This window comes from Hemiscyllium ocellatum, chromosome 1 (genome assembly GCF_020745735.1).
Source record: "Hemiscyllium ocellatum isolate sHemOce1 chromosome 1, sHemOce1.pat.X.cur, whole genome shotgun sequence".
Lineage (NCBI taxonomy): Eukaryota > Metazoa > Chordata > Chondrichthyes > Orectolobiformes > Hemiscylliidae > Hemiscyllium > Hemiscyllium ocellatum.
The window spans coordinates 67,504,937-67,519,319 of record NC_083401.1 but is presented as its reverse complement, the minus strand read 5'-3'; the positions used below and the strand labels follow the sequence as shown (position 1 = coordinate 67,519,319).

The 14,383-nt window shown below is 41.0% G+C and overlaps 1 protein-coding gene across 1 annotated transcript in view; it reads right to left on the bottom strand.

The window, feature by feature from the left end:
• LOC132828358 (urea transporter 2-like) overlaps window positions 1-12,844 on the bottom strand; it is a 69,857-nt gene extending 57,013 nt beyond the window's left edge. Inside the window, exons 1-4 of the mRNA XM_060845705.1 lie at window positions 12,821-12,844; window positions 7,894-8,041; window positions 6,279-6,468; window positions 408-536 (exon numbers count right to left, since the gene is read on the bottom strand). Of these exons, the coding sequence (XP_060701688.1) occupies window positions 408-536; window positions 6,279-6,468; window positions 7,894-8,041; window positions 12,821-12,844 (491 nt within the window). The remainder of the gene's footprint in view (window positions 1-407; window positions 537-6,278; window positions 6,469-7,893; window positions 8,042-12,820) is intronic.
• Window positions 12,845-14,383: the final 1,539 nt, after the last annotated feature.

The window sequence follows — 14,383 nt, the reverse complement described above, 5'->3', positions numbered from 1 at the left end:
ACCCCACCCCCCACCCCCACAGGACAGTAAAACAGATTAAATCATTGGTTATAATATAGTTAATTCCGGATTTTATTGAATTCAAATTTCACTATCTGCCATGGTGGGATTCAAACCAGTTTCTGAATTAATAGTGTCGTGATATTACCATTAAGCAACAGCCTCATCTTATAATTGCCATCGTCCCTTCAACTATATTCAGCAGGGCAATCCTGAAGGCATGTAGATTTCAGTCTCTTTCTGTTGCCATACTTTAGCGATACTTTTTATTGTAAAGTTTAAAAATACTCAGTTATTAATAAATGAAATAATTAATTTTATTCTCAATGACTAGAATACATAAAGATGTTGAATATAGATTATGTGTTTCAATTTTTCTACAAGTAAAAATAATTTGCTTCTCCTACCATAACGATGACATCACAGTCACTGGTAATAGCAGCCACCAATACCAATCTCCTTTACTGGAAAACATTGCCAGTACGAAGCCAACCAAGATACCATTGTATCCATGAAGCCCTGCTGCAATATCAGATCTGTAAAAAAGCAACATAACATAGTCTAACATTTGATAACACAACATTTAAGGGAACAATTAATCTTTTTATTGATTTTTGTTTGGAGTCACTGCAAATGTGTTATAGCACTGGTTCAGGACCATACTGTGCTGGAGGAAATTTAGCCTTCCAAAGAGTGGAACCTTATTTAATCCATCAGAGATAGTCACAAATAATAGGCGTACTATATCTGCCAAAAATCTAATTGAATTTATATGGAAAACTTCAAGTTTCAATGAAAATTCAAAACATTGTCACCATCCATGTTTTTAAACTTTATAGAAAATTGCTCAATGTACTTTCAATAAAATGTCAAAATAATCCAATTAGATAAAAATTATGTTATTTAGTAAATCAAAATTCTTGACATTTGCATCTACATTCTCTCTTCCTCCTGAAGCTATACTTCCTTACTGTACACACTCGTTTTAAAAAATAGTTTAACATTCAACAATTTGCACTTTTACAATGCCTTTACATACTGAAGTGTGACACTCCACCCTTCATGGATAACATCTGCATTTTTATACTCAAATTCTCTTGTAACAAAGACGAATATACCATTTGCTTTCTTAATTACATTTCTGAACTGTTTACTGCACCTGTATGTTAACTTTCAATGACTCAATAGCTGGCATGGTAGATTGGCAGTTAGCACAGCTGTCTCATAGTGTCAGGGTTGAGAGTGCAGTGCTGGAAAAGCACAGCAGGTCAGGCAACATCCAAGGAGCAGGAGAATCGATGTTTTAAGGAAAAAACCCTTCATCAGGAATGAGGCTGTGGGCTGGGCGAGCGGTGAGATAAATGGCAGGTGGTTGGGGCTGGGGGAAGGTAGCGGAGAGTGCGATAGGAACGTGGAGATGGGGATAATGGAAAGGAGGGTGGAGTGGATAGGTGGGAAGGAAGATGGACAGATGGGACAGGGCATGAGAGAGGTGCCAAGTTGGAAGGTTGGAACTTGGATAGGGTGGAGGGGAAGGGGAAATGAGGAAATTGATGCCATTGGGTTGGAGGGCCCTGAGACGGAAGATGAGGCATTCTTCCTCGGGTGGTTAGGGAGTGGCAAGAGGCAACTCTAATTGAAGGTATATGGAAAATAGATTAACAGGTTAGATTCCCTACAGTATGGAAACAGGCCCAACAAGTACACCCCGGCCCTCTGAAGAGTAATCCACTCAGACCTTTCTTAAACAGTGACACCACGTTAGCCAACCGCCAGTCTTCCAGAACCTCACCTGTGACTATCAATGATACAAATATCTCAGTAAGAGGCCCAGCAATCACCTCCCTAGCTTCCTACAGGGTTCTAGGGTACACCCGATCGGGTCCTTTTGCGTTTTAAGACATCCAGCACTTCCTCGTCTGTAATGTGGACATTTTTCAAGATGTCACAGGAAATCATTGAGTTCATTGGCTGGTAAGGAACTATTATTTGGGATCACCTCAAATGAGAAAAATGTCAGGGATAAGGATGCATCATCTGGGCTGCAGAGTGGAAGGGAAAAGATCCAGCTGTCATGGTCCATGTAGATACTAATAATATAAATAGAATGAAGAAAGAGGTTCTGCTGAGGCAACATGAGAAATTAGGTGATTAATTAAAAAGCAAAATCACAAATAATAATCTCCAAATTACTACCCAAGTCACGAACATATTGGCACAGGGTAACTAAGATTGAAGAGGTAAATACATGGCTCATAAGATTGATACAGGAGAAATGTGTTAGAATTCATGGGACTTTGGCACTGGTACTGTGGAAAGAGGGCACTGTTCTGCTGAAAGTTTAAACGTATGAGTTGGGGAGATCTCACAGACTTATAAAATTTAACAGGGGTAGACAGGATAAATATAAGAAGGTTGTTACCGACGACCAGGGTGTCAACATCCAAGACCATATGAAGTAGGCCATTTAGATCTGAGAGGAGGAGAAATTTCTTCACCCAGAGAGATTGATGAACCTGTGGAATGCTTTGCCACAGAAAACATTTGCAACCAAAACTTTGAATGTTCCTGAGAAGGAGTAGATACAGTTCTTAGGTCTAAAGGGAACAAAAGTTATGGGAAGAACGTAGTAACATGTTTAAGAAAGGTGGTAAGGACAAGCCAGTGAACGAAAGACCAATGAGCTTGACATCAGTAGTGGGCAAGCTGTTGGAGGGTATCCTGAGGGACAGGATGTACATGTATTTGGAAAGGCAAGGACTGATTAGGGATAGTCAACATGGCTTTATGCATGGGAAATCATGTCTTACAAACTTGATTGAGTTTTTTTGAAGAAGTAACAAAGATGATTGATGAGGGCAGAACGGTAGGCGTTCAACAAGGTTCCCCAATGGGAGACTGGTTAGCAAGGTTAGATCTCATGGAATACAAGGAGAACTAGCCATTTGGATACAGAACTGGCTCAAAGGTAGAAGACAGAGGGTGGTGATGGAGGGTTGTTTTCCAGACTGGAGGCCTGTGGCCAGTGGAGTGCCACAAGGATCGGTGCTGGGTCCACTGCTTTTTGTCATTTATATAAATGATTTGGATGTGAGCATAAGAGGTACAGTTAGTAAGTTTGCAGATGACACCAAAATTGGAGGTGTAATGGACAGCGGAGAAGGTTACCTTAGATTACAATGGGATCTTGATCAGATGGGCCAATGGGCTGAGAAGTGGTAGATGGAGTTTAATTTAGATAAATGTGATGTGCTGCATTTTGGGAAAGCAAATCTTAGCAAGATGTATACACTTAATGGTAAGGTCCTAGGAAGTGTTATTGAACAAAGAGACCTTGGAGTGCAGGTTCATAGTTCTTTGAAAGTGGAGTTGCAGGTAGATAGGATAGTGAAGAAAGCGTTTGGTATGCTTTCCTTTATTGGTCAGAGTATTGAGTATAGGAGTCGGGAGGTCGTGTTGCGGCTGTACGGGGTATTAGTTAGGCCACTGTTGGAATATTGCATGCAATTCTGGTCTCCTTTTGAGCGGAAAGATGTTGTGAAACTTGAAAGGGTTCAGAAAAGATTTACAAGCATGTTGCCAGGGTTGGAGGATTTGAGCTATAGGAAGATGGTGAATAGGCTAGGGCTGTTTTCCCTGGAGCATCGGAGGCTGAGGGGTGACCTTATAAAATCATGAGGGGCATGGATAGGATAAATAGATAAAGTATTTTCCCTGGTTGGGGCACTCCAGAACTAAAGGGCATAGGTTTAGGGTGAAAAGGGAAAGATATAAAAGAGACCTAAGAGGCAACTTATTCACTCAGAGGGTATGTGTATGGAATGAGCTGTCAGTGGAAATGGTGGAGGCTAGTACAATTGTAACATTTAAAAGGCATCTGGATGGATGTATGAATAGGAAGGGTTTGGAGGGATATGGGCCAGATGCTGGCAGGTGGGACTAGACTGGGTAGGGACATCTGATCAGCATGAATGAATTGGACCGAAGAATCTGTTTCCATGCTGTACATCTCTATGACTGTATGAAAAGGGATATATATGAAAAATGTGAAGGAATGCAACCAGGTGAATTGCCTTTTGAAACAGTACCTCGGGCCAACCCCCCTTCAGTGTTGCACTATTTTAAGTTTCTATGATGAAAGGTCACCTTAAGTTTTAGCACTCCTGGGTTTCGCTTCTTTTTTGAGACTTTGCAGCAATTATTACAAAGGACCAGTGATCTAAGGCAGTTCAGAAGGCAGTCTGGAGCCATCCACGTTGCTGTGGGTTTGGAATCACATGTAAGCTAGACGAGATAACGGCGGCAGATTTCCTTCCTTAAAAAGTATCATTGAATTAGATGAATTTCCCCCACAATGGTCAATTCCAATTTTTCTTTTTATTGAATTCATATTCCACCATCTGCCACAGTGGGATTCAAACCTGGGACTCCAGAACATTACCCGGGTTCCTGGATAATTGTTTAGCAATAAAATCACTTCCAAATCACCATCACTTCACTGTTACTAGATCAAAATCCTGAAACTTCGTTCATAACAGCACTGTGGATGTGTCTACCCATTGTGGATTATTGTGGTTCAAGAGATTGGCTCACCACTATAATATTGGTACTTCCTTTCGAACCAGAAATTATAAACCAGGTAGATAATTCTGAACAGGAACACCTCATCAATGATGCTCATATCTCTCCAGCTGGTTCAGGACTGGACCCAAGCTCTGCCCCTCCAGATCACTTGACCAGCTTTCCTAAATGGGCGGCACACTATACTACACACATACACCCACAACAGTGTACATAGAAGAGGCAAAAGCTTAGTGGTTTTATCACTGGTCTGTTAATTCATAGACCCATGTAACATTCTGGAGACCTAGGTTCAAATCCCACCATGGCAGATTGTAGAATTTGGATTCAATAGAAACCTGGATTTCATAGAATCTCAACAGTGCTGGAACAGGCCCTCTAGCCCAACAGGTCTACATCAACCTTCCAAAGAGTATCCCACCCAAACCCATTCCACTACCCTACTACTCTACATTTACCCCTGACTAATGCACCTAACCTACACATCCCATAACACGATAGGCAATTTTAGCATGGCCAATTCACTTAACCTGCAATCTTGGGATTGTGGGAGGCAACTGGAACAAATCCACGCAGACACAGGGAGAATGTGCAAACTCCATACAGACAGTAACCTGACACTGGAATTGAACCCTGGTCCCTGGCGCTGTAAGGCAACAATGCTAACTACTGAGCCACTGTGCCACCAGTGGTAGAACATAGAACATTTCAGCACAATACAGGCCCTTTGACCCTCCATGTTGCTCCGCCCCGTGAAACCAATCTGAAGCCCATCTATCCTACATTATTCCATTCTCGTCCATATGCCTATCCAATTACCATTTATATGCCCATAAAGTTGGTGAGTCTACAACTGTTTCAGGCAGTGCATTCCGGGCCCTTATAACTCTCTGAGTAAAGAAACTACCTCTAACATCTGTCCTATGTCTATCACCCCTCAATTTGAAGCTATGCCCCCTTGTGCTAGACATCACCATCCTAGGAAAAAGGCTCTCACTGTCCACCCTATCTAACTCCCTGAATATCTTATATGTCTCTATTAAGTCATCTCTCGACCGTGTTCTCTCAAATGAAAGCAGCCTCATGTCCATCAACCCTTGCACCACATTTCCATTCAATGGCAACACTTGTTTCTATGTATGTCTGTAGTATAATCTTGATAGGCTTCAACGATAGTGCCCTCAACCTCTCCCTATAGATAGATTCAGCAATCAGGGTCACTACTGCATCCTTGCCAACTTTCATTCTTATTACCTTCCCATCTACTTTGCGAAGAACCTAGAAACGATCAGTTACACCTCATACTGAAACTCTGCCTTGCAAACAATGCCCACACCTCATGAAAGAAAGTGAATGCACTGTAATAATCAAATGTTCTTCATGAAGCTTTTCAGTAGAGCTCCTGGGAGGAAAATACATTAATAGGTGGAATTATTTCAACAATCTTCTCGAATGGTTGGATATTCTTTGTAGTTACCAAATACTAAACAACTAAACAATGAAAGATGATTTCAGAAAATGAAATATTAAGGACTAGTTTCTCCTCTGATTCTGGTGATTTTCAAAATGATTAAATATAATCTCCTCGTGTGAAACTACTATTTACATATAAAAGTAAATGCAGTAAAAAGTATTGTAATGTCTTCTTCAAAAAATAGTAATACAGTAATAAAATACATAATAAAAAAGAAAATTACCTGTTCTGGCTGAGCAGAAGTGCTGTCATGTTTGAGAACACCAATCCCACGAAGCCATTAAGTGCCCACCATCGATTTTGGAAAATCAATCCAACCAAAATAATTAACCCACTCAAAGAGTTGTTGACAAACATCACTTGAGCAATCCCACGCAAATTCCAGTCAATAAATAGAAATATAACATTTTGCCCTGCAATATTTTTCAAACAAAAAAAAGGGTTAGATCTATTTCGTGTTCTTCTAGTTCACCTAATATTTTTACTTTCTTGTACTATAAGCAACTTATACACTAACACTTCAATGATAAAATTATTAGTAATCAAAGTTGAGCATGTTTGCTACTACCTGAAACTAAGACATTGCAAACTGAAAATAAATCAAGACAAGTTATTGATTTTTATAGCATGGACTACATACACTGGCATTACATTCAGTGGTAATCTCAATGAAAAATTATAACCCTACTTTTCTGTCTGCTGTATTTGTTCTACTGGTTGCGGCATGGATCTAATGGTGAAGTGAGTGGAGGGGCCTTTTGGCACAGTGCAATGCAGATAATGCTATTCCCGCAAGATGAAGACACACTCCTTGAGTACTGTGTTCAGTTCAGTGCATGTAAATGGACGGTAGTGCTTTCTTATTTGTTGTAATGATAGCTACCCCATCTCTTTGCTCCAGGTTCCCAACCCACCAGAACTCTCCAAACCCACTCTTACCACTCTAACACCCTGGTTCTTCTCCACCTCCGCTCTTTGGAACAATCAATGGCAGAAACAGCATTTGACTTGTTTCTCTCCTCCTCCACCAAGTAGCCAAAATTGTCTATACACACTTCTATTATGCATACTGTGGCACTGGAATATGTGCAGTCTCTTCCACTCCTGATGCCATGGGTGTGCACGGGTCACCTGTTTACTGGTGCAGCTCAGGAAGTTATCCATTCACTGCTGCCTCAGTTTATACATTACCTTTCATGTGCCCATCTCCTAGCCCTCAGCTTCACTCGCCCACCTGCAGTCCTACTTTTTCATTTATAGAAACACCCTGGCCAATACAAACTTCTCCTCTGTTCACAGATACTCCCTAAGATTTTCCAGTACTTGCCGTTACTCCAAGGGTTTGCTGTTAACAATGCAGTTTCTACTTGGATGAACTTGGGACACTGTCTTGCTTTCCACCTCATTCTCTCTTTGGCTGAATTAGTTGACGGTGGGTATCTATTATATTGCTAGCTTTGATTTCACAGGCACTGCAAAAAAACATGTGTAACTCTGATACCTTTTGCTATTGTGGCATTACTAAACTCAGTCTTGTTACAAGCGATCATTCTTTCATAGGCTGTTGCTCTTCAGCTTGCCTGTAATTTTCCTCTTGTTGCTCAAATGCATTATTAGTGACCTTGGCTTGTTGTTCACGTTCATCAATACTCTTCTTGCTGACATGGAATAATCTAGCGCCGCACATATTGTTAACTATCCTTGGTCATTTTACAAGGAATAGTGTTATAGAAATGTCACTTTATAACTTAGTAAAATAGTTCCTGATAAATACATTTTACATAATTTTTTTTTGTTAATGTTAGCAAAGACAATAAGCTCAGTTCTGTATTTCTTACCTTTCAGCCAATCACCAAATCTTTTGACTTTATCGGGGAAGGTTATAATAAGTTGACAATTACATCTGACAATGTTTCTATTATGTTTTATGGCTGTGGTTTCTCCTCCATGATTTTTTATTTGCTGCATGTGTTCCTTTGACTCCAGCTTAAAATCAAATTCAGAAGAGGTTTAAATAATCTTTAAAGTAAGCAAACTGAAGCTATCAAAGTACTCTGGAAAAGCTTACAGGCAATTGCAAAAAACGATGACAGTAATTTGAACTGTGAGCAATATCATGTAACTTGTATACTTGAAATGTCTAAAGGATTCAACACAACTCAAAACTCTGTAGCAGTTGAGACAAAGAAGTATACAGAATTAAATATATTGTTTTAAATCTAAAAATATCATTGAGTTGATATTTGATTAGACAAAGTTTTGAATTAAATTACCTTGGCCATGTTCAGTTTTTGGAAACTAAATCTGATAGTGATCACAATAAATGAATAACTGATGCTGTTGACTGCAATGTGACATTAAGCAGGCTTCTCACTGCTTGTTGGTTTACATTATTGAAATGTTCCAGCTGCATTAACACTGCAGTTGTTTCGCTAGTTGTCTAAACAAAACACTACAGTTGTGACTGGGTAATGCCAGTAGCTTGGCATCTCTTAAAAGGGCAGAGGAACTATAGTTGGGGCAGGTGCTAGGAAACCTTTGCGAGCTGAGTATGGCCTTGCAGAATTAGAAGAATACCATATTATAGGATACTGGGTTGCAAAGCTTTCCAAAACCACTCAGATGGTCTTGTTGGAGTAGTTGTAAAGGAGGAGCAATGAACTATACTTGCAGGGGATCTGGGAACTTACCAAATACAGGATCAGAAAACATAGGGAGAAAAAGTTGATGCTGTTTAATGCCAGGAGTCAATCCCCTGGCAAGTGGATGCATCCATGCCGTTGCAAGAAGATCAATGACTTCACAAGATTTGAAGTTAGTAAATTTATCTTCAAATACGATATTGTATCAACTGCACCAGAAGCTTCACACGTTGCTCAATTCATCAAGGATCCTTTGTCAATACTTTTAAAACCTGTGACCTCTACTTCCTAAAAGAACATAAACAGCAGAGGTAAGGGTGCGCCACCTATGTTTATTCTTTATTATTCTCCCATTTAGGATACCTCTTGTCAAGAGGTTTGCTGAAATCCATTTAAACTACATTGAGGCACAACACTGATTCACATGCTGGGTCACCTTCCCGAAACTTTCAATCAAATTTGTGAGGCAAGACCTTCCTCCAAAAAGGCCATGCAGACTATCTCTGAATAAACGTTGCCTCTCCAAGTGGAGATTCATTTTCTCCCTCAGAATTTTCTCTGATACTGATATGAGACTCACTAGTCTGTAGTTCCCTTGTTGATCTCTCGTAACCTTCTTAAAAATTAGAACCACGTAAGCTGTCCCCCATTCCTCTGGCACCTCCCCTGTATTCTGTATCTACATCCTCTTTCTCTAAAGTGAAGAACTTGTTTGAAACCCTGCCAATACCTTCTGGCTCCATGCAGGTGGTCCTCTTGGTTCCTAATGGGCTCCAACCTTTTCCTGGTTATCCCCTCTTCCCCTTGATATATTCATAGAATATCTTGGGATTCTCACTAATTTCATCCACCAGTGTTTTTTCATGCCCCCCTCTTTGCTCTCCTAATTGCTTTCTTAGATTTCTACACTCCACTAGAGCCTTTGTTGATTTGCTCTTTTTTTTATATTTGGTAAAAGCATTTCTTTTCCTTTTTATCCAGTCCTGAATATTCTTAGACATAAAGGATTCTCTAGGCTTTTTTTGTCTATATTTCACTCTAACAAATACATATTGAAGCTGTACCCATGCCAAATCAATTTTGAATGCCCTCCACAGTTCTACTACAGATATATCCAGACGTAGCTTATCTCAGCCTATTTTGGCTAGATCTTGCTTTAGTTTAATAAAATCTGCCTTCCCCAATCCAACACCCCTTTTGGCAGACAATCTTTTTTGTTTTCATAACAAACTTAAAAGTTATGGTGCTGTGGTTGCTATCACTAAAATGCTCTCCTGCTGTCATCTGAGTCACCTGTCCAGCTTTATACCTAGAATTAGGTCCAGCACTGCACCTAGTAAATACATCTTGTTGGACCTTGTACATGTTCATATAAGATCATAATACCATAAGACATAGACGCAGAAATTAGGCCATTCAGCCTATTGAATCTCCTACACCATTTAGTCATAGCTGATAGGTTTTTCAACCCCATTTTCCTGCTTTCTCCCTGTAACCTTTGATCCCCTTGGGAATCAAGATCTTATTTATCTCTGTTTTAAATGCTCAATGACTTGACATCTAAAAAGCTCTCTTGAATATATTTCAAGAAATTTGTCCCGTTCTAAACCCTTTACACTATGATTATCTCAATTAATACTGGAGAAATTTAAATCCCCTGATATAATTAGATTTAGAAGAAATGGGAAGAGGAGCAATGTCAAGTCAGAATGCAGATGATGTGAAGATTGGCTGGGTAGTTCGCAATGAGGAATAAGTCTTATTTTACTGGATGATATAAATGGATTGGACAGATATGGAGCTCAGTGGCAGATGGAATTTAACCCTGAAATGTGTGAGGTGATGCACTTTGGAAGAAGGAACAAGACAGTGGACCATTCAATGAATGATAGGACACTAGTAAGTTCAGAGGAACAGAGGAACCTTGGGGTGTTTGTGCATAGGTCCCTGAAGGTAGCAGGGCAAGGTGATAGGGTAATTAAGAAGACATATGGAATACTTGCCTTTATCAGTCAAGGCATAAATTATAAGAATAGTGAGGTTATATTGGAACTGTACAAAACTTTGGTTAAGCCACAATTGGAGTACTGTGTGCAGTTCTGGCCACCTTACCATAGACAGGATATGACTGTAACAGAAAGTATATTGAGGAGATTCACAGGATGTTGCCTAGGATTGGGCATTTTAGCTATTAAGAAAGATTGGACAGATTGACATTGTTTTCTTTAGAGCTGAGGGGTCATGATTGAGGTGTATAAATCAGGAGAGGCATGGACAAAGTGGATACGATGTAACTGTTTCCCTTAGCTGAAGGGTCAATAATTTTAAGGCGAAGGGGACATCATTTTAAAGTGAAAGGCAAGATGTTTAGAGGAGATTTGAGGAAAACCTTTAACCCAGAGTTTTGTGGGAATCAGGAATGCACTATTGCGAAGGTAGTTGAGACAGGAAACCTCATAACATTTAAAAAGATACTTGGTTGAGCAATTGGCCCTGTGCAGGAAATTGGGATTAGCACAGATAGGGCAATGTAGCCTTGATGGATCAAAGGGCCCGATCTGTGCAGTATGGCTATAATTTTAAGCTATGATTCCAACCATTGACTGTACCCAGGGATTGCCAACAGGAGGGATAAGAGAGGGAGGCTGCAGTGCAGCTGGACAGAAGAATGCTCCAGAACAAAGAAGGGACCTTTAAAGGAGTCAAAGTAGGAGACTTCAGGGATGTGAGAACCTTCAAGAGATTTTGGGGTTGGAGTGGGGGATGGAGGTTGTGGGAGCAGAAAGGAGGCTGCAAGGAGAAGCAGGATTTTTGGTTCAATTGGAATGGGGCTGTGGAGATGTTCAGCATGTGTGGCAGCATCAGAAAGAGAAACATCGGTCAGTGAACATTTGTCATAACTACACCAGATGGATCTGAACCTTTAATTCTACTTCTCTCACACAAAATGCTCCGAAGCCAGCTGAGTATTTAGCGCACTTTCTGATCTAATTTAATATTTCCAGCATCTGCAATTTCCAATTATACAGTCAAGGTGGATATTTGTAAGTATAGTTGGTTTTAATTTAAATAAGAAAATATTTATCACTCAATGCAGTGTGTATGTTTTCTATTAAAGTCCACTTGTGTGGATATAAATAAAGCAGATAAATTGCTTGGTTGAAAATACTGAACCATACTTATACAGAATCTAACATTCAATTTAACGAAATATTGTATTCTTCAATTTCTTTAGGCTACCACTGCTAGTCTTTAAAGAAGTTTTTCCAATTCATATGATCAATGTCTTAAGTGGACATAAACATAACAGCTTAGCCAAACATCTGGGTGGCTTCTACAAAACCTCCTTGTCACTGGGCTGCAGCGTCGCCCTCCATCAGTCTCCCCCCTGCCTTCTCTCTCCCTCCATCAGTCTTCCCTCCACCTCCTCTCTCCATTCAGCAGTCTTCCAGTCTCCTCTCTCTCTCCTCCATCAGTCATCCCCTGCCTCCTCTCTCTCTCCCTGCATCAGTCTTCCCCACCTCCTCTCTCCCTGCATCAGTCTCTCCCCTGCCTCCTCTCTCCCTGCATCACTCTACCCCACCTCCTGTCTCCCTCCATCACTCTGCCCCCTGCCTCCTGTCTCCCTCAGTCTCCCTCCTGCCCCGTCTATTTGTCTCTACTGTGCCCTGTCATCCAACACCGCCCCCCTTCTTCTCATCTATTGGTCTATTCACTGTCCTGCAGCCCACACCCCCATCTATCAGTCTGCCCCTTGCCCAGTCTAATTTCTCCCGTCTATTGGTCTCCCCTCTGCCCTGTCTCCCCAGTCCCTCCACCAATCAGCCTCCGCCTCCCACCCATCCATTTGTCAGTCAGTCAGTCAGTCAGTCTCCCCCCTCCTCGTGCCCGTCTCCCCTATCCACGAGCACGCGGCGCGAGGAACCCGGTGCCTCTTTAAACCCGGCGGCTGTTGCCGCACATGCGCTATTAGCTGACCTCACGAGGCGTCAAACTTCCCGCGCCCACGTCTTGACATTATCTAACGCTACAGTACTCTTAAAATGCACAAGAACACATGTTAAAACAATATACACCACAAGATATTGTCAGAATGCGGATGCATTATTTGACATAACGTTACCTGGATCACCTTGGTTTGAAGCATTGCTCGTGTTTCCTAATGAACACTGAAATAACGGTTTGGATGTGATGCGGACTGAGAGCTCAGTGCTGAATTCTTCATCAGTGTGTGGTTTTAACACCACAGCATGTGCCCGGCTCTGGATTAACGTGCAGCTTTATCAACCCACATGACTCCGCACTCAGCCATTTGGCAAATAGTTGAAACCCAGGCCACCGAAGTGTTCGGGAGGACTGAGAAGGCGAAGGAAGCTCAGCTTTTACAGCTGGAAGGCTCAATATGAAAGTGACTCTATATTGGACTGATTGCCCGCAATAGTGTTTAGTTTAAAATTGTGCAACAAATTTAAAGCGAGAATAATCAATCTGATGTGAGACGTATTGAATGACAAGGAAATCAATGAAGTTTAGGAAATCGACAGCAGATGATTTCTAATTCCCACGTCATTAAATGCGGAAATTTAGACATGGCAATGCCGTAATCATGAAAGCCTCATTGGAAAGTAGGACAGTGCATTATTTTCACAGGCGTGTTCTTGTGACATTTAACCTGTAAATACCAACTGGGTCCAGTCAATGGAAGCAATTTATTTCAAAATAGGGGAATATCTCGAATACTCTCTGATACGCTTGGATGATTAAAAAAAATGGTGTTAGACCCTTCTGGAGTGTTGAGGCAAAATCATTTCAATTGTAATAGATTCATATTCTGGTGCACAGGTTGATCCCAAGATCCTGACCGAATACATGTGGAGAGGATGTTTCCTCATGGGAGAATCTAGACCTTGGGGTTACTTTTTAAAAATCAGTGTTAGTCCATTCAAAACTGACAAGGCTTTTATTTATCTCGGAGGGTCAGGATTCTTTTGAACTTTATGAAAATGCTGTGGAGGTAGAGTCCTTGAATATTTTTAAGGCCGAGGTAGATAGATTCATGTTGAACAAAAACAAGTTTAAAAAGGTATTAGGGCTAGGTTGGAAGGTGAATTTGATGTTACAATCAGATCAGCTGTGAACTTATTGAATGTGGAGCAGGCTCGATGGGCTGAAAAGCTGCTGCGACTTGAAATTCGATGTCTTGCCCTGGTATTTTTGCTGCTTCTGAGCCTGATGGTTTGGGGAAAATTCCTCGGGCAGTACTTGATGGTCATGGAAAGTGCACTCATATAGATCTATATAAGTCTGCAAATTTTTTCAACATGAGCTAGTGACGTATAGTAAGACCAGGAGAGATTCCTGATCTGTCTCTCTTAGCACTATTCATGACTCCAACGACATCAACTCAGGGGAAAGGGCTGGTGAATAAAGAGCAGTTGTTAAGTGAATGAATAGAGGGAGAAGGGGTTTTGGAAGAGGAATTGCTAATTGAGGGGGAGGAGAGTGGGAAAACAGGGCTGGTGTATATGAGGGTGATTGGGAAGAGGGACTGTTAAGTCTCTGGGAGTGAGGGAGATGAGGATCCGGCATATTAGTCATGGCAGGGTGTAATGAATACAGTTGTGCATGAAATGCTGAGGCTTCACTAAGGCTTCTGTCACCCGCAAATTTGGAGTGTTTGGTTGAA